Source organism: Arvicola amphibius, chromosome 3, assembly GCF_903992535.2.
Source record: "Arvicola amphibius chromosome 3, mArvAmp1.2, whole genome shotgun sequence".
Taxonomy (NCBI): Eukaryota; Metazoa; Chordata; class Mammalia; order Rodentia; family Cricetidae; genus Arvicola; species Arvicola amphibius.
Genome location: NC_052049.1, coordinates 133,404,269 through 133,431,980, shown reverse-complemented (window position 1 = coordinate 133,431,980; position 27,712 = coordinate 133,404,269). Strand labels below are relative to the sequence as shown.

The 27,712-nt window shown below is 49.2% G+C and overlaps 1 protein-coding gene across 1 annotated transcript; it reads left to right on the top strand.

Moving 5' to 3' along the window:
- Window positions 1-1,813: 1,813 nt before the first annotated feature.
- Window positions 1,814-26,693, top strand: Slc24a1 (solute carrier family 24 member 1). The gene is given in 15 exon segments (XM_042054722.1): window positions 1,814-3,607; window positions 13,918-13,971; window positions 15,064-15,172; window positions 18,723-18,806; window positions 19,736-19,827; window positions 23,042-23,342; window positions 23,433-23,680; window positions 24,389-24,464; window positions 24,467-24,477; window positions 25,285-25,332; window positions 25,334-25,382; window positions 25,385-25,445; window positions 26,438-26,534; window positions 26,536-26,652; window positions 26,655-26,693. Coding segments are annotated over 15 exon segments (3,180 nt in total).
- The last annotated feature ends 1,019 nt before the right edge of the window (window positions 26,694-27,712 follow it).

Sequence of the window (27,712 nt, the reverse complement as noted above, 5' to 3'; positions counted from 1 at the left end):
GACCTTTCACAAATACAGGCATTTCTAGTAATTGTTGTACAGTACAGTTGGACACAGGTTAGAGTTTTAATGGTTTTTTGCTGGGTCTGGGTCTCAAGGCCCTTTATAAAATAAGGTTTTCCTGAGGGTCTCTCCCCCTCAGCCTCATATAAAACTCATAGACTTCATATGTTTGGTATTTCAGAATTCCTGTAACCTAAATGTCATTACTATGTATATGGGCAATATTCTTACAATTAAATTAAATTTAAATGTGCTGGGATATAGTTCAGTTGGTATAGTGCTTGCCTAGCATACACGAAGCTCTGGCTCCATTGCCCCAAGTCACACAAAGCTGACATGATGGTAGAGGCCTATAGCCTCAGCACTTGGGAGATGAAGGCAGAAGGAAAAGATCAAGGTCATCGTTACCTAAATATTGTGTTCAAAGCAAGTATGGGCTACATTAAACCCTGTCTCAAAAATCACATTGAAATCAGCGGTGGTGGCACATGTCTTTAATCCCAGCACTGGGGAGGCAGAGGAAGGTGGATCTCTGTGAGTTTGAGGCCAACCTGGTCTACAGATGGAGTTCTCAGGCAGCCAGAGCTACACAGAGAAACCCTGCCTTGAAAAACAAAACAAACAAACAAACAAACAAAAATTATGTTTAAAATGTTACAGCATACGCATGGTAAAAGACAAACTAGTTGAAAGTACAGTGAAAATTAAGTCTCCCTTAGACCATGGTCCCGTTTCCCTTCTGCAGATGTCCTTCCAGAACACAGTTTTGCTTGACCTGACCAACACATATCCATGTCACAGCTGAGGCACTAAGGTCACTTATCCAGGATGACACAGCTGGCAGGCATCAGAGCTGAGAGTCCTGGCCTTTGGCTCCATGTCTCATTTTCCTTCTACCATCCCACACCATTCTGTAAGAAGCCCCAAGACTTTTAAGCTTTGTCCTCTCTGGATGAGGCAGTGGAAGTGTTTTAAGAGTCCCAAACAAGGGGTTGGAGAAATGGCTCAGCAGTTAGGAGTACTACTGACTGCTCTCCCAGAGGACCTGAGTTCAATTCCCGGCACCCACATGGGAACTCACAACTGTTTGTGATTTCAGTTCTAGGGGATCTGGCATCCTCACACAGATATACATGAAGGCAAAATGCCAGTGCACATAGAATAAAAATATATTATATAAAGAAAAGAGTCCCAAACAAACCTCAACCCCCAACAGCAAAAACCAGCAGCATGAGCGCACAGAGCTGTACTTGACTTACTGTCCACGGTGATGCCATTCCCTTCTTTCTCTTCCTATCTGTACATTAAAGTCATGCCTGCCTAGCTCCTTCTCGCCTTGGAGAAGCTGAGGTCTGTGGCCGGGGGCCCCAGTTTTGGATGTCTGAATTTGGCTTGGCCCTGAGGGGGTGCAGGGAGTGCAAGAAAGAGATGGGAGAATCCACAAAGCCCACCTGAACTCAGGCAGAAGCCTGGACGGCTGGCATGTCCCCAGGGTGAGAATACTCTCTCCTGAGAGCAGGCATTGCACCCGGAATGGAAGGCAGGGGTGGTTCGCTCCTGCAGAACAAGAGCTCCCACCACAAGGCTCTCTGTGGGATACTTTGTGTCCCTGGGACACTTTTCTAGGTGAGAGTGTTCTAGATCCCAGCAGAAGGCAAATAATTTCTCTTGTTCTCTAGGTTTGTGGATACCTCCTGGCTGGGTTTCATGGAGAAATTCTTTTCTGATTACCAACACAGATCCCAGAGCAGCCTCTGCCTCTCTGTGGACAGAATGAAAGGCCAGCTGTAACCAGACATAACTGACCATCATGGGGAAACTGATCAGACTGGGGACACAGGAGAGGCGGATATTCCGACAACCAAAGAGGCTTCAGTGGAATCGCCTCCTTTTCCTCCTGGGAATGTTGATCATTGGTTCTACCTATCAGCACCTGAGGAGACCCCAGAACCCTCTCTCAATGTGGACAAAAGTCTCTGCCCAGCAGCCGATTAAACTGGCCGGCAGGGATCTCCCTAGTGATGAGATGACAGTGGTGGGCAGGGACCCTCCAGAGGCCAGCTCTGAAGTGGACGGTGAGATGCTAGCACCCCAAAAGACCGTGACCAGGGATGAAACAACACCTAGCATAACAATGGAAGATACCCCTAACCCACCCAGAACAACCAAAATCACCCCAACATCACCAAAGAATAATTATAGCCCTAGAGCAGCTGGCACAGAAAGAAGAAAGGAAAACACTCCACCCACACCTAGCAGAGCGCCAAGCCACTTCATCTCAACGTCAGGCAGAGAGAGAATGAAAAGCTATGCCCTAATACCCAGGGGAGAAAGGAGAAACTCCATCCCAACTCACCCCAGGGAAAAGGGAAGGAAGTCTACCTCATCCCCAGGGGGTGCACCATCTGCTAACACGCCCACAACAACAGAGAAAGACAGCAAAACCATGGCAACCTATAGGCTGTGGGAGACCAGACTGCCCAAGAGAACAATGAAAGAAAACGCTGCAGTTTCTCTTAAGAGAGTGGTTCTGAACACCCCGACTTCCTTAACACATGAAGTAGAAACAAGCCTCTTGACTTCTCCAAGTTTGGTGGCAGAGAACGCCCTGGGGAGTCCTAGAAGAGAGGAACAAAACAGCTCTATCAGTCCCCAGGGAGCACTCCCACAGCACGCCCCAGCCACCTCTGAGGAGCAAGTGACAGTAAGCGCCAGGATGGGTAGTACCCCATTTACTGCGGCCTGGAGAATTAGTTATCCCTCGTCCAGAACCAGTGTGTCAACCATTAGAATTGCCTCAGCCACCAACAGGGAGCTGGCAAAGAGACCTTCCACAGTACGCAGTGCCCCAGTAACTCCCAAAGTCAAGGTAATCCTGACCACACAGGTCCACCGCTGTGTGGTTGTGGAGCCGGCCCCAGCTGTACCCACGGCCTCATCTCCGAGCATGACAAACATCCTCTTCCCAGAGGCGCCCAGTTCCAGTCCTTCAGCTTTCCCCCCTGACTGGCCAGACCACCCCAAGGGCGAGTATCCCCCGGACCTGTTCAGTGTGGAGGATCGGCGACAGGGCTGGGTGGTCCTGCACATCTTCGGCATGATGTACGTGTTTGTGGCCTTGGCCATTGTGTGCGATGAGTACTTTGTCCCAGCCCTGGGAGTCATCACAGACAAGCTGCAGATCTCTGAGGATGTGGCTGGGGCCACATTCATGGCCGCCGGAGGCTCCGCCCCTGAGCTCTTCACCTCTCTCATTGGTGTCTTTATCTCCCACAGCAATGTGGGTATCGGTACCATTGTGGGCTCTGCTGTGTTCAACATCCTTTTTGTCATAGGCACCTGCGCCCTTTTCTCCAGGGAGATCCTCAATCTCACCTGGTGGCCCTTGTTCCGTGATGTCTCCTTCTACATCCTTGACTTGTCCATGCTCATTGTCTTCTTCCTGGATAGCCTCATTGCCTGGTGGGAGAGCCTGCTGCTGCTGCTGGCCTACGCTCTCTATGTGTTCACCATGAAGTGGAACAAGCAGATTGAGCGTTGGGTGAAAGAGCAGCTCAGCAGGAGGCCAGTAGCCAAGGTCATGGCCCTGGGGAGCCTCAACAAGGTAAGGCAGTCTGGCTCCAGCTTTCCTGGGCCTCTTGGTGTGAAAGGACAGGGGGAATTAAGGACCACAGAGTAGAAAGAGCAAGACTGCATGACAGGCAGCTGCTCCGCTTCCCTGGCTGTTGATTTGTTTACAGTGTGCCTAAACCCTGCAGTTAGCCAGTGTGGCGGTGGCTCTTCCCCAGTCATCCTAGACACTGGTTATGATTGTGATCCTTATTTTCAGAAAAGAAATTGAAGCAGAAAGAAAAGTTAAAGTTTTCACCCAGGGTCACACAGCAGGAAGAGGAGTCAGAGTCTGAGTCCAGATTGGCCTGCTCTGATGTGTAGGAATGACATTTGAGTCAGCTTTGGAGAAAGAAGAGACACTAGGATATCAGACGGGGGAAATGATGATATCCGTGCACACAGAGTTCAGGGTTTAGGCAGCACCATCATGTTCCAGTATGTTTGTTCACAGGTTGGACTGGGAGAAGAGGTAGCTTAGTGGAGTCTGGGGAGGGAGATTCCCCACTTTGCCTTAACGTTGGATATGAGGATAACTCCACCTACTGACAAGTCAGCCCTCAGGCACAGCCCTCACTTCATGTCTACTAGAGTCTGACACCAGACGTGCCCTGTGTCTACTAGAGTCCTGATACCAGACATGCCCTTTGTCTACTAGAATCCTGACACCAGACATGCCCTGTGTCTACAAGAGTCCTAACCCCAGACATGCCCTGTGTCTACGAGAGTCCTGACACCAGACATGCCCTGTGTCTACTAGAATCCTGACACCAGACATGCCCTGTGTCTATGAGAGTCCTAACACCAGACATGCCCTGTGTCTACTAGAGTCCTGATACCAGACATGCCCTTTGTCTACTAGAATCCTGACACCAGACATGCCCTGTGTCTACGAGAGTCCTGACACCAGACATGCCCTGTGTCTACGAGAGTCCTGACACCAGACATGCCCTGTGTCTACGAGAGTCCTGACACCAGACATGCCCTGTGTCTACTAGAGTCCCGACACCAGACATGCCCTGTGTCTACTAGAATCCTGATACCAGACGTGCCCTGTGTCTACTAGAATTCTGATACCAGACATGCTGATCCTACAGCTTTTCTGCCCCTGTGAGGGACTTTCCTGCTTAAATTTATTGGATGATTCAGTGACTTGAAAGACAACATCATATTGGGGAGGTTATCTCTGAAAACAAATCCCAAATGGGACCTCTCTCTATCCTGTTCCTGGAGGGTGAGTCTGGGTACAAATTGGCTCACAGCCTGTCTCTCTGGTCTCAGAGAGACTGTTAGTGGGAGCAGAATTTTGCGTGCAAAGAACATAGGATTTAGCTACTTAATCCCGAGCAGTTTTGATGAGTGGGCAGGATGTCTACCAGCCTCAGCAACAGAAGGCAAGAGATTAAATTGCTTCCTTTAGAATTTTTGAACTAGCACAGTGTCCTAGTCAGAGCCTTGAAACAAGAATCAAATCCCCTGAGTTCTAACCAATGCTCCTTTTTAATTAATGGTGTGACCGGGACAAGCCTCTTCTCAGCCTTCCCCAGTCTCCAGGGGAAATGACAGTCCAGTTCATCACCAAAAGGCTCTGTCCAACTCCGACTTCCTGGCAAGACTCTAACACAGTGGTTATTCGTCTGACCTGGTCAACCATTTACTGTTTATTTACTCAGGGCACAAAGGGGGGGGGGAATGCTGCTTTGGGTCATTTGGCCCACTGGGGTTAGAACTGGAGAGATGCAGCCCTCTGACTCCCTAATCGCCACAATTTCCTGCCAGGCTGCTGCTCTAAAGCCACAGGCTTAGGGAAAGGATGACTCCTTGCTGCATAGTTTAAGCCTGGGAAGCGGGAGCCTCCCAGGACAGGATACATGCTGGAGCCTTGCTTCTCTGAGAAAATCCCTGGGCAGTGTCAGGGTAGCGGTGTTCTAAGCCCCTCCAACTCGCCTCCTGGTTCTTTGTGGTAATTCTGCTTTCATTGAGACTCAGTCCATTCTAAAATCTCTGCTGCATGAGCAAGGCCATCAAAGCAAAGCTTGCTAAGCAAGTGAGGCAAACCCCATGATTTTAAAAGAGTTTGTCCAACTCCAGAGTCTGCTCAAGGCCAATAGAAGCTGTCCTTTGCCAGCCAGTGAGCAGGGGTCACTTCCAACTGCTTTTTACTCTGCGCTGAAGCTAATTCAGTAGGATTTCAATTGGCAGTATTATGAAAGAAAGGTTGAATTACTAACTATATTTGAAGGTAAATCCAACAGTATTTAAAATTTGAATGCAATACTCTGGGACTTGCTTTGAATACTGTCCACCATGTAAGAACAAGTAACAAAAGAACTAGAGCCGTTTAAAAATGGTTTTTAGGAGATATATATATATATATATATATATATGGATTTCATTCTGGGGTGACTTTTAGCTATAGAGAGAATGAGCTACCCTCCTTTGTGTCTGAATTTAACTGGCCAAGACCTATGATCTGACCAGAGGGATGGAAGTTGTACTGTTTCACAGACAGCAGGAGGACAAGCCCTGGGGCTGAGTCCACGAAGCAGTTCTGTGCAAACTCAGTCTTTGCTCTAGCAAACCATGCCAGTTTCCAATTTCTGTGGTGCAATGTTAAGTCTGTGCCTGTCCTGCAAAGTAATTTACCTCACCAAGGAAATTTTTTGAAAACAACCTCCCCTTCACCTACCACTCCTCCTCACTGTACTGTGGCTCTCCTGGATCAATGGGTCCCTTAGTTAAACATGATGGAGAAGGCCGGGGTCAGAGAAACTGGGCTTCCTTAAGCAGCAATGACTCTGAAATAGGGTAAGTAAGAGAGAATTGGAGCAAGGCAGGCTGGGAGTCAAGGAACAGAGCTTGTGCAGTGAAATCCTCTAGGCCAGAGCATCTTGGGAAGTCGGAGTCAGGAAAGGAGAGAAACACACTGGGGGAAAAAGTCCTCTTCCTTCCTCTGAGTGACAGCAATATCAGCTTCGTCATTGTCACTGAGCAGGAAAGCGATCTATGTCCCAAAGTCTGAGCCCAGAGTCTTAGTCTGCAACAAGGACTGGCTCAGTTTCTTCTGAAATGCCAACAGTTCAGGGACTCCATTTTACTGAAAGGTAGCCAGGAAGGGAATCCATGTTTGTGAGGGGTCTATTCCATGTACAAGTGTCTCAACACTCTCTCTCTCTCTCTCTCTCTCTCTCTCTCTCTCTCTCTCTCTCTCTCTCTCTCTCTCTTGAAACAGGGTTTCTCTGTGTAGCCCTGGCTGTCCTGGAATTCGCTGTGTAGACCAAGCTGGCCTTGAATTCACAGAGACCCACCTGCTTCTGCCTCCCGAGTGCTGGGATTAAAGGCACGTGCCACCACTGCTTGGCAACAGTTTCTTATTTAATGTTAAAAACTAAACTGTAGGGGCTGGAGAGATGGCTCAGTGGTTAAGAGCACTGCCTGCTCGTCTAAATGTCCTGAGTTCAATTCCCACAGACCACATGGTGGTTTACAACCATCTGTAATGAGATCTGGTACCCTCTTCTGGCCTGCAGGCATGCATGTAGGCAGAATATGGTCTACACAATCAATAAATAAAATCTTTTTTAAAAAAACCAGATTGTAAACTGTATCTTACATATGAGGAGAGAGGGCCACAGAGTGGGCACTTAACCGGCCCAAAGTCACGCAGCCAGTCAATGATACTTAGTGATGATAGTGAATCAGTATATTAGGGTTTTAACTTAGGTGCCCTGTTAACTATCCCCTGCTCTGTGAGCAAGTCAAGGCAATTCTACAAGCCATTTATTATGTGAGGAATAAAGTTACCTTCAAGGAAGAGAATCCTGCGCTGGAATCACGAATCATGTTGCGGTTCATGTAGGTCTTCAGCCGCTGTGATTGAGGTGAGACAGCTCAGGCACTGGCAGACTCTTCCTGCCAAGGCCAGGCAGTCAAAGCCTCCTGCTTTGCAAGCTACACAGCCCGGTCACAGGTCAATGCTGTCCCTGTAGATAGAAAGTAAATAGCCACACAGCCACAGTGAATAAGTGGGAGTGGCCATGTGGTTTTCCTCTCCCACGAGAGGGCCTTGAACATTCAATTCATCTAACCTGTGCAGTCAGGTTTCTGAGCTGGGCGATCTTTTCATTTTATGAATGTTGCATTCTATCTGGAGTATCTCAAATCAGAATGAAGGAGCTTCTTGGGGACTGTGATTCTAATAAAAATGCATTTAAAACTGTTTCTAGAAAAAAATAATATTGGCCACACACACAACACACCTTTAGTTTTTAAATATTTACATCTATTTATTGCATCTGTGACATGCTTCCACATGCCACAGCACACGTGTGGAGGTCAGGGGAGTTGGTGCTCTATCATGTGGGTCCTAGGGAACAAACCTTAGGTCGTCAGGTTTCTGAGCCATCTCAGCAGCCAGCACACAGTATTTTAGAGTGTCTCTTTCAATGCTAGAGGAACATTTTTCAAAGCTAAAAACACCTAAGACAACACTGTCAGATTCACATCAGCTGGTGTAAGGTGCCTTTTATGACCCCAGTAAGGCAATGGTAAATGCTTGCACGGCTATCAACAATCTCGCTTAGCTCTCTTTGAAACTTTATACTGAGTATTGAAGCTCTCTGTGTATTGTTTCTGGCCCCAGTTGACAAATCTCTGGACTTCTTGGTTCATGTGTGGTCACAGAGAGCCAAAATCCATCAGAGAACTCACTGGCATCCAAGAATGATGGACCCCTCATCACATGTGGACTGAGGAGCTTAGTCAAAAGGACCAGCCGTGGACAGAAGAGCAGCCCTATGGGGTGCCAATAGCAAACAGGGGCTTAGCGAGATGAGTCCTTATGGAAACCCCATCTCTACACTCCGCACCGAAGAATTCCTCAGGATATAAGTTCTGGGGAAAAGCCCGGCACTTGGCCCTGAATACACTGTGGCTTATTTTCTCCCCAGCAAGAATTTTCTTACTCAACCAGCGAGACTCCACACAGGCAAAGCAGGCCTACCTACCTGTAGAGCCTGTTTTCCCATTCCTTGTCAGGGTTGATATTTAGTTTGAAGGCTCACATCAACAGCCTGTATTGCCAGCTGCTTGCTGTGGAGAAGGGAAGCTATGGACAAGAAGCAGCTATCTTGGCCCCAGAGAAGCCACTGTTCTGCAAAATAGCTCATCTTGGCGGGGCTGAGGAATGCCCTTCAACTGTTAGTTAGTCATTGACTTCCTTTCAGTTGTCATCAAGAGTGCGAGGGGTCTCTGTCTGTCTCTGTCCATTTCTCTCTCTCCTCGTTCTCTTTCCTATAGCTCACCTTGGCTTTCAACACTACTCCCAGCAGAATCCTCATTCTTTGAATCATTTTTCCCTGGCCCGGGAGGCTTTTGGGGAGAGAAATCTAAAGAGTGAGCTACAGCATAGAACTGGGCAAGCATCCCTGGAGGAAGGATCAGCACTTGCAGAGGCCCAGGCCTGGGAGGGCCTGACACATCATTGTAGTTAGTGGACAAGGCAGGGAGAATGGACCAGGGCATCGCTGGGGAGGATAGGGGGGCCTGGGAACTGGATACTGAGTTTGGGTCTCATTTGAGATGCAATAAGGGATTAACAAAGTTGTGTTTTTGGAAGGTTACTCCAAAATTTCTGTGTAGAAAATGAATTATAGGTGCACGGTGCACAGTACTGGAAGTAGGAGTAGCAACGTGTCTGATTAGGAGCTGTTTGGAGCCCCCAGTTGTCTAACTATGTGTGTGGGTTTACACATGCATGTACATGCACAGAGTAGTCTCAGATTATCCACTGGAGATGCAATGTCATGATCCCCACTGGACAAATCTAAAATTTATGACATTTACTTTATAGCTCTTTCCTTTGGCACAGCTAAATTTCCAGCATCATTATATTTGTACTTTTGAGCCATTCTTAAATAAGATAAGGGTTATTTGAATACAAACACTGTAAAATGAGGACAATCTGATCACTAAGATAACCACTAAATGACTGATGGGCAGGTAGCATATACAGCATGGATACACTGAACACAGAGATGATTCATGTTCTAGGCAGCCTGAGAATGAATCAAGCTCAGAACACCAAGCAGTTTAGAAGTTACTATTTGTTTGTTTCTGAAACTTTCCATCAGCTAGCTTTGGACCACCGTTGAAGGCAGGATACTGACCCCGAGGCGAGGGAAGCTGCATCACATAGGCACACATAGGGTCAGTTGTCTGTGGCAGATGTTCTGGAGAAGTTCTTGTCTGATCTTGGTGATGAGGAGGCAGGGGGGCAGAAGTCAGGGATGGTGCTGAGCTTTTTGGCATGAGTGCAGAGTGAATGGTGGTGCCAGATGCAAAGAAAGAGAAGCCTGGAGGGGAAATTGGTTCAGGACACTCGGGAGCTCTACTCTGGAGTGGTGAGTCTGGGAGCTTCCCTTACTGCCCAGGAGGTGGCTGTACACAGGAGGATCAAAGCTCTGTGAATGACAAAGGCCCTAAAGGGTCCTGTCATACTCATGGCCTATCTTTGTGTGATGCCTGTCAGGTCTGTGATACCATGACAAATGAGACATAGTCCCAGCTCTCCTGGAGTTCAATGGAGGAACTAGAGTTGGTCCAGCTTTGGTACCTGATACTCATTAAGGAGGATATAAAACCACGTGCACAAAATTAGGTGTTTAAAGGGAGAGAGGTCCCATAGCCCAAGCTTCATCAGATGCACAGAAAGTTCTCTGGGGTGTAGGCAAATTGGGAGGGATTCAGATTGCAGAGGGTCGGGAAAGGCCTGGGAGAGCAGGATGCAGGAGCCTGCCCTGAAACAGAAAGGTCTTGTCAACCTGTGTTGAGGATGGAGGAACGGGAGCCGTCTGTGAGGAAAGAGACGGCAGCTGTGTTGTGCAGAGTGTAGCCACGACTTCAGCAGTGTGAACATTTGAAAGAAGTGTAAAAGAAGAAGCATGCCATACACACCAAGCACTTAACATTCAAAAAAGAACGCAAAACCACTTCAACTTCTTTATGTTAATTACTTGTTGTAGTTGTAGTGTTCTTTGGTCCACTAGCTCCCAAATAATGACACAGAGCCTTCTTATTAATTATTAAAATCCCAGCCTTAGCTTAGGCTTGTTCTGCTAGCTCTTATAAATTAACCCGTTTATTTTCATCTATATTCTGTTGCGTGGCTCATTACCTTTTCTCTCATTACTGCCATGAGTATGACTGGGGACTCCACCTTTCTTCTCCTCAGAGTCTCCTCTGTCTCTGGAGGTCCCACCTAACTTCTTCCTGCCTAGCCTTTGGCCATTCAGTTCTTTATTGAACCAACCACAGTGACATCTTCACACAGTGTAAGGAACATTCTGCGACAGTTTGTTGAAATGGTTCTTTCAAGAGAACTGGAGCTCCAGCTCGGTCCTCAGCAGACCACTTTTCTGACATTTGATCCTTGAGTTTGATCTCCATTGCAGTAACAACAACAAAATTTGGCTGTGGGGAAGCGCTGGGGAAAGTCACAGGTTGGGTGTGGTGGCGCATGCCTTTTATCCCAGCATGTGGGAGGTAGAGCAGACAGATCTCTGGGAGTTCCAGGCCAGTCAGGGATGCATAAATCTCAAAAAAATCTCTCAAAAAATGAAACAAAGCCAGGCACACCTTTAATTCCAGCACAGGGAGGCCGAGGCAGGTGGATTTCTGAGTTCAAGGTCAGCCTGGTCTACAGAGCCAAGGCTACACAGTGAAACCTTGCATCAAAAGACAAACAAAACACCCCCCCCCAAAAAAGTTGTTTGTAGTACTGCACTATGGACAGTCAGGAGGCCGGTACAGAGGAAGCTCAGCTCTCTCTCCACGGGACAGCAAGGCTTCTAGAACATTGAGGAGGAACATGGTGTGATGTGCTTAGAAACTCAGTGTGCTGCGGGGTGAAGAATACACCTGAAGAGGAACCTGGATTCAGACTCAAGGACTTTCTGGGCCTGGAGGCAGGAGAGTGGAGGCCAAACTGAGCTGCCTAAGACCTGTTCTGCTGATTCCCTGGTGTGGGCAGTGAGGTGAAAGGAGGAACTCCAGCCAGTTCCAGGGGATCCAATTCCAGTACCAGGGGTCCCTTTTCTCGCCTCTGGAGCACCCGGCATGTACATCGTACAGATACACAGATTTAGGCAAAGCCCTCATTCATATTAAACAAATTTTAAAAATTAAAAAAATGGTTGACATAAAAGTCTGTTGATCTGAATTTGATTCCTGGAACCCACAAAAGTGGGAAGAGAACCAACTCCACAAAGTTGTCCTGTAACTTACACACACACACACACATATATACACATACACACATACACACACATACACACATACACACACATATCCACACACATACACACACCCTGTCGCATGTGACTCCCCCATGACAAGCATGTGTTTGAACCCCCCCACAAAACAGCAATAGCAAATAAAGCATAGTAATTTAAAGAAAGAAAATAGTTGAAAGTGTGTAAGCGTGTAACCTCAGCATTCAAGGCAGGCCAGGGCTAGAAAGCAAGACCGTGCACTCCCTTGCAAAAGGCTCTGAAGCTGGAGGTGCATGCGGAGAGGCTGCCCATGAACACAGAGAGAGGTTTTTTAGCCCGAATAAGTCTGAGCCGCAGAACCACATTAGAGCTATGCACCATGGGGCAAAGGTCAGCCCCTTGCCTCTAGAAGATTCAATGGGGGAAAGCTGGATACGATGAACCGTGAGGCGGGTAGGACCGGGAAGCTAGTGCCGTGTGAAGTCTCTCTTCTCTCAGTCCGCTTCCAGGTGTGACGTGAATAGTTAGGGGCCTTGTTAAAACCCACAGCTCCCCCTTCACCCCCAGCTTTCTGTCACTCATTTTCATGGCCATTCTTGAACAGAGAGCATCCAGAGTGTCTAGACATTCAATCCCTCCCCACCTTCCAAAAGTCCTCACATCCTAGCCCCTGGAGAAAGCCTGCCTGCCTGCCCTCACCAGCAGCACCTTCCCCATGCTCTGCTTTGCCTTCCGTCTGTGAGATTTATTTCCATTGCTTTTCTCTCTATAACCACCAGCACAGTCCCTTATAATAGCACGTGCTCAGAATAAGAGTGGCTGGCCTGTGGTCAGGTGGTATTTTCTATATTTTCAGAGCAGAACAGAGGATGAAACTGTTCTGTTTCTGGGTGGGCCTTCACAGCCAATGAGGAAGGCAGAGGGATGGAAAGATAGTCACTAGGGCAACTGTTAATAACCTTGGTGCCTAAAGATAGTACCAGAGGCCACTTGGGATTATCTATGCACCCTCCTTACCTTTGTTGAGAGCCACAGGTCAGGGGACCGGAGACAACTACATCACATGTTCCCTGCATGGTAAAAACAAACAAACAAATATAGAATCTAGTGGATGGTTATTTACTTCCATCAAGTACCCTGTAAAGGAGGTTAAAGTAGGAGGATCACCACAAATCAAGGCCAGCCTGGGTTGTATAGTGAATTCTAGGCACGCCTGGGCTAGATAGCGCATCCATCTCTAAAAATAGATAAATTATCGGACTCTAGTTGAATAGACAATTCATTATCATTCAAATGGCATTCCAAGGCTACGAATGCAAAGAAAGTGGGTCTAATGGGCTTCACGCTTCTTCATCTTGGGTGTGCAGGGTGTCTCACTCCTCAGCAGGAGCCCCCACAGCTTCCCTAAGACATAAACACTCATCTGACCCCAAAGCAAGATTTTAGAATCACGAGATGTGCTGTTGCTGTCCAACTTTCAAGGAGAAGGCTGTTTTAGCATGCAGGAGTGAGGGTGGGGTGGAGCTAAAGGGACCACAGAGAAAGCTTTCTAGAAGAATCCACCCTGACTTTTCTGAGGAGGAACCAAAGATTCAGGTTAGCAGAGAGGCCTAGAGAAGGCGTCTTTGGCATAGGGAAAAGGGCATGAACAGGTGAATCTACTCATTTACTTAATAAATATACTGCATCTTTACCATGTCTGTTCACATGCAAAGAAGTTGGGGGAAATGCTAGGACAGAAAAGAATAGGCACCTGTAAGAGGTGCACGGAGGGAGGTGACATTTAAATGGAGACCTAAAGCATGAGGAGTGAGGAGCCAAAGCAGGACCGACAGGAGGAGCCCGGGATGCCCTTTCCAGGCAGGTGACACATCTGAGCCAAAAGGTGGCCGGAATGTTGAGACATTTCCTGAAGACGGATTAGTGTTTCTGGGTTTCCCCAGTGCTACCCCAGAGAGAGGGGCAGGTTGGACCAAAGAAGCAGGGTTTCTCCATGGCATCTGCATTATCTCTTGATCTTCACTCCTGTTTGCAGCCCAGTGACGGTGCCATTGAGGAGAACGAGTCACAGGACAGCAAGAAGCTAAAGGTGGGTGTATGAAGTTTACCCAGTGGAGATGTTGCAGGCTGTGTGGTGAGGGCATCCACATGGTGCTAGCTTGGGAATTATGGCTTTGAATCACAGCTCACTCTGTCCTGAGCCTGCTGTTAACCTTAGGCCCTATATCTTTAAGACGCAGATTGGACTAGAGAAACTCAAGTCATGCTTTCCAGTCCCGACGTTGGTTGATAAAAGCTCAATTACTGGTGGCTTTATCATATCCAGATCTAAGGAACTAGGGGAAAGCTCTTGAGGGGGCAGGGCCGAAGGTTTCTGAAAGACTAGTCTAAGGCACCACATGGAAGGAGTTCTGGGGAACTTTGATAGAAAGCAGGGCAGGTGGTGGTGGGTGGGGCTTGAGGGACTGAAACATCTTCGTTTCTAAAAAAAGTCTCCAAGTCGACTGTAAAGGCCACGGCCACTAGGTGGCTGAAGAGTTCAGCCGGAACGGGATGGGGAGGTAATCTTAGGGTATTTCTTTGTGTTGCTATGAGCACGTGTGTGTCACATCTGTGTGCAGTACAGGTGTGGGTACTTCGGTGCCTCTGAAGGTCTCTGAGCACTAAAGTGTAAGGTCAAAGTGGGCTCACAGTCAGTAGTCCTGGGCGGCTAGTTCGACTCGCTCCCTGCGTGACCTTGGACATGCCACCTCCCTGCGTGCTTTCTTCGTTCCTGTTGAGGGGGCTCCCAGCATTGCTTATCCTTGGGCATGGGGCAATGACAACACAGTCAGGCACGATGTCTGGACTGTAAAGGGCTGTGACTGGCGCAACAGCCTGCCTGTGCGGATGCGGATGAGGGTGTGTTTGTAGAAAGGTTGCTTGCAGTGAGGGGCAAACCTTCCGATAACAAGGTACCACTGATCCCCGTGACCTGTTCCCTGTGAGTCTGTGGGACTCTTAAACTGCAGAAGGAGCTGGTCCTGGAGGAATCAAAGGGAGGATGAGAGGGAGTTGGAGGTGAAGGAAGCAGGGGTTCAGGGCGCGGGAAGGAGGCAGGTTGGCGGGGAGGCCATCCTGCAGCTCCTCCCCAGACCTGGCAGGGCACCTCTGAGGCCTCTGCGGCTCTCCCCTTGCTCAGCTCCCGTCCTTGCTGACCCGAGGGAGCAGCTCGGCCTCACTCCACAACAGCGTCATCCGCAGCACCATCTACCACCTCATGCTCCACAGCCTGGACCCCCTGGGGGAAGGTAAGCAAGGCCTCCTCCCACCTGCTGGTCTGCCCTATGTACCTCCCCTCCTGCTACTGGAGAGAATCTGGACCCTACAAATGCTAGTGACAGTGGGCTGGGCTGGGAGGACTGAACTGTCGGAAGGAGGGGAGTGGGCAGTGGAAGCTAGACAGTCCGGAAGACAAGGGAGAACTTAGACCTGGGCACACTAAGACAGAGCCACATGGAACATGCTCACTGGGGTCCTCAAGAAATACTCCATTGTATCCCTGTTCTGGTGTCCCTGCCTGTAAAGTGAAAGGCCTTATCCACAGCCAGGACACAAATGTCATATGGCCTATGTGGATCTGTGTTGGGTCAGATCCAATGTCCCACAGGTTGACTGGCCAGGGGTGCTTCTGGGGACACCTCCTCCACAGCCCATGGCATTTCTCTTGGCTTCGTAGGCAGCTCTGGACTCCTAGGAAGCTCGTCTCCCCTGCCAGCCAGGAGTCCTAAGGGACACCCTAGGAGATGTTGAAGGCACTTCTGGGGAGCAGAATGTAGTGTTTAAGGTGCTGAAGTTGAACTTGACAAATAATGACAGCAGTGGAGGTCCCCTTGTCTACCTCTCCAAGTCCCATCTCCCCTCTCACTTCCCTGAGCAAGATCCCACGTGTTTCTTACCCCTGACCTCCCGCCTTTCAGGACTCGCCACTTCCCAGTGAAAACCCCTTTTCTGGGTTCCCGGTGCAGAACTGAGCCCAAGCAGGAGGCCCACCAGGAGAAATCTAATTTTGGGTAAAGTCAAGGCATGCAATTAGTCAGGAGAGCCTGAATATGGTACAAAAGAATAGCCTCAGGGAGATCCTGACCGGGCCTTTCTGGTTAACGGGCACATTTTAGGATCACAGACTCTCATAGGTCCTGAGCTACCCCTTCAGACACAATATGGGCACTATGTGTTTAAAAGTGTGCTGCACTGGGAAAAGCAGAGACAAGGGCAAGGCAGCGAGCCTTCCCAACATGGGAGAAACTACCCCACGTGAAAGCACACCTGAGGAGTGGGCAGACCGGGGCAGCCTCAGGTCTGACGTCTGGGGTGGACCTAGCTTGGTTTCCAAAAGGACTCTTAAGTCATGCCTAGGACTCTAGCCAAGCCCTGAAAACAAAGAACTCTCCTGAATGGACTGTGGGGATCCTAGACCGGGCTCCTCTGTGGCCAGCTGCCCGCTGGCCTACTTGTCCTAACAGGATTATGTGGTGTTCAAGCCAGGTTGAGGTCACAGGAGATTGGCACTAAGGAGATGATCCAGCCATGCTGGGTGGGGAGAGGGCACTCCAGGGAACAGTGACAGGGGAGACCTGGTATAGGGATTGTGGGTGTGGTAAGGCAGGGGCGACCCTTGAGATGAATAATTGCAGATGTGTTCTGGTACGCAAGGCTGCTCAGAGCCGGAGTCTGAGAGTTTGCCAGTGCATTCACGCAGGAGGGGTTAGGTCTTCCCAGGCCTTTGTTCCAAAGTTATCCCAGATGTTTGCTTCCCTGGCAGCTTCCAGATGGCTATCCAGACGTTTTCACCCTTCCCAAATGGAGCTTCTCAGATCCAGCTTTGTCCACAGGAGATGTTCCCCTTTCTCTGAATTCTCACCTCCCCAGGGTGGTGTTTCTCTCCCTTGGGCCCCACGATTCTCTTCTGCTCCCGGTCAGGTGTGTGTGTGTGTGTGTGTGTGTGTGTGTGTGTGCGTGTGTGTGTGTGTGTGTGTGAGCAGCAATGGAGAAGGCATTCTACAATGACCAGGGAAATGAGAGACAGGGGCGAGTGACGAGGGCTGTGAATGCTTCCAGCCAGCAGTCAGCTGATGTGCCAGTGCCAGGATGGGGATCCCGGGATGCCCTTCTTTGATGGTGTCATTCTCTGTTCATCAGGGTGCTATAGCTCTTGATTAGTGGCCAGAGGGCCCTGGGCATTCTGGATGGAGGAGACAGGGTTGTTTTGAAGTCTTGAACACTCCAGGAAGATCAGCTGTGTGCCAGGACACCTCGAGAACCAGAAGGACCATAGCAGTGACCCTGCAAAGGGCATTTACAGTCAAGGCAGCAGCAGCTGAACGACTCTGAGGGTTTAGGGCACAGGAGGAAGGAGGAGATGCCTATCCTGGTCCAGGCAGAGGCTTCATTCCATCCGGCTTCCCAGCCCCGTACCTTCTTAGCATCCTTGCGGTCTGACTGCACTCCCTCCTCATCAGATGATCTCCAGGGTGTCTTCCAACCCAAACCCTCAGGGACGCTGGGCATTTTCACCATAGAACTGATGCCTGGGTGGAAAGTGGCGTATCACCTACTGTTACCAGTTCACCATCATCATTGTGACAGCCAAAAAGTAACACAGTGACATCTAGGGGCTGTTTTAAATACAGTCAGGCATAAATTCATCGGCCAGCTACAACTACAACTCTGGAAGGCTTTCCAGGTGAAGTGTCTGAGAGACGGATAGGCTAAGAGATCAGCCAGCTGGGCCGTCACTATAGTGCACCTGGTCAAGTGAAGATTCACACCCAGGTCCTCAGGCTCCTGTGTGTGTGCCGGATGGTGGGGGAAGCTCAAGCACTCTTGTCTCGTGACTCAAGTTGGCACTCTGGGTATACACCCATATCATGGTGTTGCCATTTTCAGAGGACACACAGGCTTCCCAAGTAACTCAATGTTCATGGAGAGAGCTAGCCTGCATTCGGGACAAAAACCATGTGGCCATTACTCTATGTGCCCATGTGTTCACCATTGTCTTGCCTGCCCTACCCCTCCCTCAAGCCACACAGCTGATGGGGGCGGATTTTAAGCTCCTGCTTCTCAGTCCATCCCTTTTCCTTCTCTACATCAAAGTTACTCATGTGAACTCCTTTGCATGTTGCCTGGCACAGTCATGTAGGGAGAGAGGGGGCCTCCCTGTCCTTTTTCTTTCCTGGAAATCAGGGCAGCCATTCTGTGTCTGCCACTCTAGAGGTCTCCAGGAAAATCTATCCCAATAAAAATGTGACACCCACTTGGAAGCTTGGTTTCTGGGCTCAAAAGGGTATGACTGAAGCTCAATCCCCTGCTGCTTCTGCAGTAAAGGGAAGGCTCATGGGCCCCCTAGAGCAGCCTGCAAAGAATGTGCTGCCCTGGCTTTTAGGAGACCCGTGAGGGGTAAGCTGCAAGGGGCCTATCAGATCATCTAGTCCTTGAGCAGCCAAGCAACCTCCCTGCCCAGCAGGACATCACTGACTGATCCTAACAGGGATCCTACTAAGCTTGGGTCAGTTGCCTCAAATGAGCCATCACTTGAGTTCATGAAGAAAATACATCCTGCAGGTTGGCCCCCAATGCGGCCATATGTTTATCAGAGAGAAAACAGGAGGAGCAATAGCTGGTTAATGATGATGGGACTTAGCCACGTTTACAAATGGAACATCAGGGGTAGGCCTTGAGAGCTCAGACACAGACACCACAGGCCTAGGCCAGCCTTCCCTGCCCTGTACTGCTGGGCAGTGCAGGGTCCTCACTGGACACTGAGGCTCGAGACAAGATGTCTTCCTTTCTCCTTCGCAGCCCGCCCCTCCAAGGACAAGCAGGAGAGTTTGAATCAGGAGGCCAGAGCACACCCCCACACCAAAGCAGAGAGCAGCCCCAACGGTGAGAGGATGGCGCACTGGCCGCAGGCCAGGTTTCTCCTGCCCCACCTCCTGTCACAGCTTGGGTAGAGCAGACACTGAGGCCCATGTCAGTCAGTGTCTCTTAGGCTCTTCTTTCAGTGATACTTTTCTGCCGCCGGCTCCCAGTAGCTTCCTCCTTGCTCTCCGCAGGTGGGGCAGGTAGGGAAAGGCGAGGGGAACACTCAGCTCCCTTTTCCTATTTCCTAAACCTCATTCCAAGTGAGACGGTGTTCCTTCTTCCTGTGACTTCTACACAAGGACATTGTTGCTGGGAGTGATCCGGAATAAGTGACCTTACCGAGGGAAGGTGACTTGGAGCCGGTGACAGAGGCCTAGCATCTGTTGGCAGCTATGACCAAGGAAGTAGGACAGCAATTGCCTCATGGGCTCTGCACACCAGGTTTACCTGACTTACTCAGCAGCCCATAGAGGGAGCCAAACAGCCGCCATTCTCTCTATTCCATAGCCAAGGAAACCAACCAAGGTTCAGAGATATCAAGTGAACTGCCCCAAGCCACACAGCCAAGAGGTCGTTAGCTTGTAGCTAACATGAGTATTTAGATTTTTTCCAGGGTCCTGTTCTCTGCAGTTCTGATCCTTGGCCTCTGAGCCGCTTGCCTTTGAACTCAGTGGGATACCTTTCAAAGGACCAGCCCTCCCTGCTCCATTTACCCAAGTAGTGCCAGAATCCCTGGTCACAATTCTAGGAAATGCCTGCAAACACAGGGGAATGTTTCCCAGATGCCATCTTGTCTTGCCTATTCAGAGGACAGAGAAAGGACCATTCCCAGTTTCCAAACAAGCCTCCTTAGCCCCTCCTGCCAAATGCCCTGTAGTTTCTCCTGCCTGTCTCTGCAGCTGCTCTCAGAACCTGCTCAGCTCTCACCTAACCCGTGTTTGTCCTTTAAGAGGAGGAGCCAGCTGAGCTCCCTGCGGTCAAGGTCACTCCAGCTCCTGCTCCAGACGTCAAGGGAGATCAGGAGGAGGATCCAGGTGGCCAGGTAGGCCCTAGCTGGAGGAATTTCAGAGGCCAAGGAAGGGCTTTCTGGCCAAAATACTTCCTACTTGAAGGCCTGAAATCCCATTAGGTTTATCCCTGTGGGGTGAACCTTCTCTGAAATCATTTGAAAATGCTCACACTTTCACCTGAGCATGAGATTATATATATGTATACACACACATATATATCATATTTTATATATGAATATATGTGTATATATGTATACACACATATGGATGTGTATGCACGACTACATGCTATAAGATCATAAGGAATTGCTAGTGTGTCAGCAAAGCAACCAGAGACTAAGTCCAGGTTGTCCCGTGGCTTGGTCTGCTGGATAAGAGGCCTTGGCATGACCCGAGGTCCTTCATTGCTGTGCTTCCTGCCTCGTCCATAGCCTGCTTGGCCTTGAGGGCCTCTTTGTCCACCATTCTCAGACCAAGTGGAATTTGTCTCCACGCTTTTCTACCAGTTCCCCATAGTCACTCACCCTCTGTCCCCAGATAGCCTTATCTAGCCTGGTATGGGTAGAAAGCTCCCTTGCCAACAAGGCTTCTCTAATGTATCTGAATCCAAATGCCCAGGGCACTCTGTACCTGACATGGGGCTTCCGCAACTGCCTCCTTGTTTTCCGAGCCTTTTCTAGTTCCCTGACCAGCTAGCAGGTTCCTGAGGACAGGACCCAAGTCTGAGTCATCTCTACCTCTACTTGAGGGAACCATCCAGCCTGGCACATGCTGTGCTCAGTACAGGTTGAGTGACTGGCAGCAAACAGACGTTTAGGTGCAGTACCAGTCCGGCCTTTTCTATTCAGCGCCCAGAAGCACACATTACATATACCCAGCAATTTTGAGACTCAGTCTCGAAGGTGTCCGTCCCCTTCCAGGATGTGAGCACCGAGCAGGCCCACTATGGCCAGCTCATGTCAAAACTGAACAAGAGGATGTAGAGACATCTGGAACCTCAGCCCAGGAAATGAAACTGAACCTCATAAGGAGCTGGGCTGAGGCCCGAGAAGGTCTCCATCTGCTGTCCTTCCTCCCTGCTTTCGCTGTGTGCAGACTCTATGACTGGCTTCAACCCTAAACTACCAGCCCAGCCTTCCAGTCCACAGGGACCAACCAGTCACCAGATCCTAGTCTAGAATCTGTTGAGTTTAAGTCACAGGTCAGGGATCCAGTGCACAGCCAGGCGACTGTGGCCCTGGGAGAGATGGGGTGCCTTCAATGCAGCACAGAAGGGAGCTGCTGTTCACCTGGATTATTAGTCCTTCCTTCCTTCCTCCCTCCCTCCCTCCCTCCCTTCCTCCCTTCCCCCCTCCCTCCTTCTTCTTCCTTCCTTCCTTCCTTCCTTCCTTCCTTCCTTCCTTCCTTCCTTCCTTCCTTCTTTCCTTCCCTTTTCCTTCTGTGTAGTCCTGTCTGTCCTGGAACTCACTCTGTAGACCAGGCTGGCCTTGAACTCAAAGACTCACTTGCCTCTGCCTCCCAAGTGCTGGGATTGAAGACGTGTGCCACCACTGTCTGGTCTAGGCATGTATTTCTAATAAGATCCCCAAGGTAACAATTTTGGGAGCCAGGGAAGGTGGTATAGCTGGTTGTCTCATACCTAATTACTTAAATGAACTGCCATCTCCAGGAAGTCTGCTCCTGTGATGGGGCCAGAGGAGGGAGGCAGGGATGATTTTAGACAAATCTTTTCACTTGTCATTCCTAATTCAAAGCCCAGGCATCCACAGATAGCAACTTTGCTTCTTCATTGACCCTAAGCTCTGGTTGTATATTAGGATAAAATAGAAAACTTTAAAAAGTTATTTCCTGCCTACCTGTTGAGTCAACATCCCCAGGGCAGGTCCTACAGCATCCTGGCTTAAGAAGTCTCCAGTCAGGCCAGGCATGGTGAAGCATGCATTTAATCCCAGCACTCAGGAGGCAAAGGCAAGTTTGAGGTCACCTCGGTCTTCATAGTGAGTCCCATGCCACCCAGGACTGCACAGGGAGACCCTGTCCCAGGTGATTTCCATATGTGGCAGAGTTGAGAATCACTGAATGTCCTTTGGGGTTGTTACGACATTTGCTACAAGTGCCATGCTTACTCCTTAACCATAGGGGCTCTTGCTCCAGGGGACAGACTGCAATGTTACCCTCAGTGTCAGATCTAATTGGGGACCACCAGAACTAGTGGCTTTTTGTGTGGAGATAGTCAAAACTCTGCAGATGAATATACTAGAACAATGAGCATGTGAACTATGGATGATTGCTTTCATCTCAGAGGTTCTAAGTCAGCTGATATATGTAGAGACAGGAAATTTGCATTTCTAATAAGATCCCCAAGATAACAATTTTGGAAGCCAGGAGCTCCTTCAGTCCTAGAATGTTAGTGGTCAAGAGGCTGAGAATTGAACTCTATCTGTTCAAATCCCAATACCATATACAAACTGTGGACCATGGGCAAGTTAATCCCTCTCTACCCTAGCTTTGTCACCGTAGTCAGATGGGTACAGATCTATCTATTGATGGTCTATGAAATGCAGCAGCTGCTATTATCATGAAGTCATTTACTATTGCACCTGGCATGTGAGAGTGTGCAACAGATAGGTAAATTATCATCATCTTACATGCGATATAAGAGTTCAGGAGCTTAGTAGACTTAGCAAGGTATCAGCCATATTAGGCAATGTGGAAGGAAGCCCAGTACATAAGACAAGGGAGAGAATGGTCTTGTTCCAGTGTGTGTAGGTTCTGTGCTCAGTGTTGGATGCTCCACTCCCGGTATGGCTAGTTAGAACAAGGTCATCTAACTCTGGCAGTCTCTATGCCATATCATGCCTGATGCTGGAGAACCCAGAAACCTTCAACTCATGAAGGGGCTGTTCTGTGAAGAGTTCTTAGACTTGTTCCATATGTCTCCAGAGGGTAAAACTATGTGGTGGTGGGCTTTGATACAGACAGTGACTTCAAATCAGCCCGTGCTGTTAACAGGGGCAGATGTGCCGTAGGTGGCGCGTGCTCCAACCTTGGAGATGACCAAATGGGACGACCACGGGGTCCGAATGCGGTGATGGGAAGTTTGCTGCATCTTTGCGCCTGTTTTCTCCTCTGAATATTTAACTGCTCAGATGCTCTGACAACAACAAAAACAAAAACAGGGAGCCACTGGGATGCAAATCAGGCAAGATTCTTACCATACATTAACCTGTTGTCTTTGGATTGCAGGGAGATGTGGATGAGGCTAAACATACAGGAGATGTGACAGGTGAAGAGGGTGAAACTCAACCAGGTGAAGGGGAAACCGAGGCAGAAGGAAAAGAAGATGAACATGAAGGGGAAACTGAGGCAGAAGGAAAAGATGAGCATGAAGGGGAAACTGAGGCAGAAGGAAACGTTGTTGAACAGGAAGGGGAAACTGAGGCAGAACGAAAAAAAGATGACCACGAAGGGCAAAGTGAAACCCAAGCGGACAACACTGAGGTAAAAGATGGTGAAGGTGAAGCAGAAGCCAATGCTGAAAATCAGTGTGAGACCACCCAAGGTGAGACCACCCAAGGTGAGACCACCCAAGGTGAGACCACCCAAGGTGAGACCACCCAAGGTGAGACCACCCAAGGTGAGACCACCCAAGGTGAGAAAGATGCAGATGGTGAAGGGGGAAGTGACGGAGGGAACAGTGGAGAAGAGGAAGATGACGAAGAGGATGAGGAAGAGGAAGAAGATGAGGAAGAGGAGGAAGAGGAGGAAAACGAGGAGCCTCTGTCCTTGGAATGGCCCAAGAGCAGGCAGAAGCAGGCAATTTACCTCTTTCTCCTGCCCATCGTGTTCCCACTGTGGCTGACAGTGCCTGATGTCCGGAGGCAGGTGAGAGTACCTAGCTGTCCCTGACTGCCCTCCTGACAGAGGCTAGGAGCCTTAGGTACCAGGAAGAGGGCTGAGAAACCTAGCTTGGTAGACTTCACCCATGAGGATGTGGGATGGGGCTGTAGCTCTGCAGGGGACCATGTGCCACACTCTGAGTCAGGAGCCGGAGACCTCAGGGTACCTTATGTCTGCCACCATGAGCAGTGTGAACCAGTCCGTCCTTGATTCTAATCTCAGTATTCTGGTCTTAGTTTGGGAACCATGGCCCTGTACCCATCCATAGTTCACAGAGATATTAGGAAAACCCAGGGTGGTAACTGCTATTTCTCCACATCGTTCTCTCTCTGTAGGAAAACTCTAATCCATCCCACCTAAAGTCCAGAGAGGGATGGGGGCAGAGGAAAGGTGCAGAAAGCAAACTCAAGTACACAGCTGGGTCTGATTCTAAACAAGCCCATAGCTCTCTCTGGCCTGGTTCTGTTGAATGCCTGCAAGACAGGGCCTGGCTCCCCCGTAACTCCTTACCGATGGCTCCGGGGGCTCCCTGGGAAAGGGCCACAGCTTCTCACAGACTGCTCCCAATCTTCCTCATTATTACCCATCCTCCAGACCTCATCGTATCCTGGAGTTCCCTGGAGTTCCCTCAGAAAGGGGGGCAAAGCCCAGGAGCTCTGCAACTCACTTCTCTTCCCTTTCCATCTCCAACAGGACTCCAGGAAGCTCTTTGTCCTCACCTTCCTGGGATCCATCATCTGGATAGCCATGTTCTCATACCTCATGGTATGGGGGCTCACCAGGTGAGTGGGCAGCAGCTCACTCTTCTTCCATCAGCAGGTCCTAGCGCTTGCCATTTAAGATGCATTCCAGTGTCCTGGACTATCGAGATCCAGTGTGCCTGTGGTCCCCACGCTGTTTGTAAAGACCTTCAAAGTAGACACTTATTCCGTCGATTGTTTCCAAGTATGGCTTTCCTATCTTAACTGGTATTCAGCTGTATCATGGCATAAGGAGGCCTCACATCCAAATTCCAGTGGACGGGGCTGGCCCTGACCCCCCAAACTGACAAAATCCCTTCCCTCTAAGTTGACTTATTTGGTCTGCTTGCCAGCATTGTACCATGGTGCCTGAGCACCATGAGACTTTGTGTTCTGCCCAGAACAAGCATTTATCACAGAGCTGTGATTGCAAGCTTTGCTCTAGGCTAAACAGACGGGCAGCACTGCCCAAACTGCTATCTGCAGCCTGGCTTAGCTCCCAGTGCACTGCATAGGTCGCATGGCCCCAGAAAAGAAATGTTATCGAGCAGATGTTGGGGAGGCAGATCTCTGGGGCATGCAGAGTTGTCTGTCACAATGACAGTTGAAGGACAGAGCTGGCGTCATTAGACTTTTAGTGTCCTCAGGGAAGAGCTGTGTGAGTCCCCCGGAGCCTGGAGCTGGGGCCTGACTCTGTCTCACCTATCCCCACCCCATCCCTGTCTTGCAGAGGGCATGGGCAGAGCCTTAGTGCTTTCTTGTCAAGCAGAGTGTCGTAGTGCTGTGAACTCTCAGATATCCCCCCCTGCTGTTGCCACGGCCTCCTGACCACTGTTGTTGTTTCCCCAGGGTGGTGAAACCATTGGGATTTCGGAAGAGATTATGGGTTGACGATCCTAGCAAGGCAGGCACTTCAATTCCTGACCTCATCACCAGTGTGATTGTTGCCCGAAAGGCCTGGGAGACATGGCTGTGTCAAGCTCAGTGGGCAGTAACATATTTGATATAACGTCGGGTGGAGTGGTGATCTTACTTTCAAAGGTATATTCAGCATAACTGGAAACTGCATTGGCTCTGTTGGGATGGTTTTCTTCTTCCTTTATTACAGATGCAACAAAAGGATATTTGTGTGGTTTGTCCTTTTGAGGCAATGACATACCCTCCTTTCATTCACCATAGCCTTAACGGTAACTGATTGGAAATTAGACAAACTGAGGAGTGAGGTCCATTCATTCCCTCTCCCAAATACAGTAAAATGCTGTCCTTTAAGGAGGCAGAGAAGGAAGGGGCTGGAAGGAGCCATGTCAATCCTTCTTCTTCATGTGCGGGCTCCTGCTAGCTCAGAAGCTTCAAATAGCCTTTTGTATAAACAAGAAACGCCCATCCTCCTGTATAACATGTTTTCCCTCCTTGGTCCCTGGTCTCCGAGGGCTGTTCAGAGCACCTGGGCCGCTTTCATATTCCCCTGGTCATGTCTTGGATTTGGTTATTTTGCTTGGAATTTGTGTATGTGAATGTTAGGGAGGAGCTGCGGGTGGTTGTAGGAATCAGAAAGATTCTGGTCACTAAAGAAAAATGCATCCCGAGGTTAGTTCTTATCAATAAAAACTGGAAAATTAGTCACACATTGATCAGGGTTAGTCCTATATACATCACCAAGCTTATGGTGGTGGGGTGGGACTCAGACCCAGGACACTTTTTCCATTGTGTTTTTTTTGAGATGGGATCTTACTTGGCCCAGTTAGACTCAAACTGAGCATCCTTCTGCCTCAGTGCCCAGTGCTGTGCTAACCGGCCCGGCTCGGAGTACTTGTTTTAACTTAGCCTCTGTGCAATGAGCCTTTCCCTAACCTGCATTTCCTAAATCAGTGACTTAGGTTAATAATTTGTTACTTCATCTTGTGTGTGGGAGAAGTAAAACTCGGGAAAACCTTAAACCAATAGCCAGCACCGGGGTGGGTATTACAAGCAGCCGCTGTTCACCGCTGGCTTTCTCTTGCAGCCTGCCTGTCCCTTGGGCTCTCTCTTCTCTCTCATCAACACTCTGCAGGCCTGTTCCGGTCAGCAGCAATGGCCTATTCGGTGCCATCGTCATGCTGTTTTCTCATGCTCCTGTTTGTGATCTTCTCAATTGCATCCTGTAAATGGAGAATGAACAAGATCCTGGGCTTCACCATGTTCCTTCTTTACTTTGTCTTCTTGGTAATCAGTGTGATGTGTTAGAAGATCGAATCATATCCTGTCCTGTATCTGTCTGACTCAGTCAGGATACGCACAATGGGCACAGACCAGAAGCCCATGCCAGAAGTTCCTGCCCCTCTTGCTACACCAGTCGAAGGATGAACCTGTGAACTGGACAGCCTGGACCTCTGAAGTGACTGCCATCATGACCGAGGCTTCTCTTTGCAAACTCCTGCAGTTCCTGGGGGATTGGTGAACACTTCCTTGGAAGGGAGAGTCCTACCACCCAGGGCCTGCAGCTCCCACAGAATCAGCAGGACAAACCCCTGCAGCCAGAGGGCTTTCCAAAGAGACCTGGGGAAGGCTGGAATACAGGCACCCTGGCTCACATTTCCCTGGTCACTCCCTTGAGAAGCCTCTGGCACAGGGATGGAAGGTGTTGGAGGGCTTGCTCTCCTGGCTACAGCCCCAAACACATGCTACCGTGTGCTATTCCTCTTGGGGCAAATGTGAAGTCACAGCAGGTCTGCAAATCGTTATAAGTTCAGATAACGAGCATAAGGAGCTAAGGGCCATGGAAGGGGCAGGAATAAATTATCACCATACCCTATAGTCCCATTGCACGACAATGGTTTCCTATGTTAAAGTCATCAGCTTTTATTACTGAATTCTGAAAAATAAAACAGGAAACAGCCTAAAATGAAGTGTATAATTTGTCTTGATCTAACGCAGAGATTTAAGAAAAAACCTACTCATGGCTATTTTAAAATTTGGTACTTTCTTGGAAAATCCATGTTTGTTTTGTCTCCATCAGTGGTTACTACTTCAAAAGCTTAGATATTTTGACACACAGCTTCCCTGCTGCTCCTCCAGGATTTTCTTGCCCAGGACTGACAACTGTCACTAAAGAGATCCAAAGGGATGTATTTGCAGAGAGGCCAATCTGCTTATAAGAGCTCTAGGGATCAGTGCTATGCTTGTATGCTAACCTTGACAGGACTGCAGAGCAGGACTAGTCCTATGTATAGTTTGGACCTGTAGACAATTTACACAGGAAAATTAAAAAATGCTTAGCACAATGATGATATAGTGATAT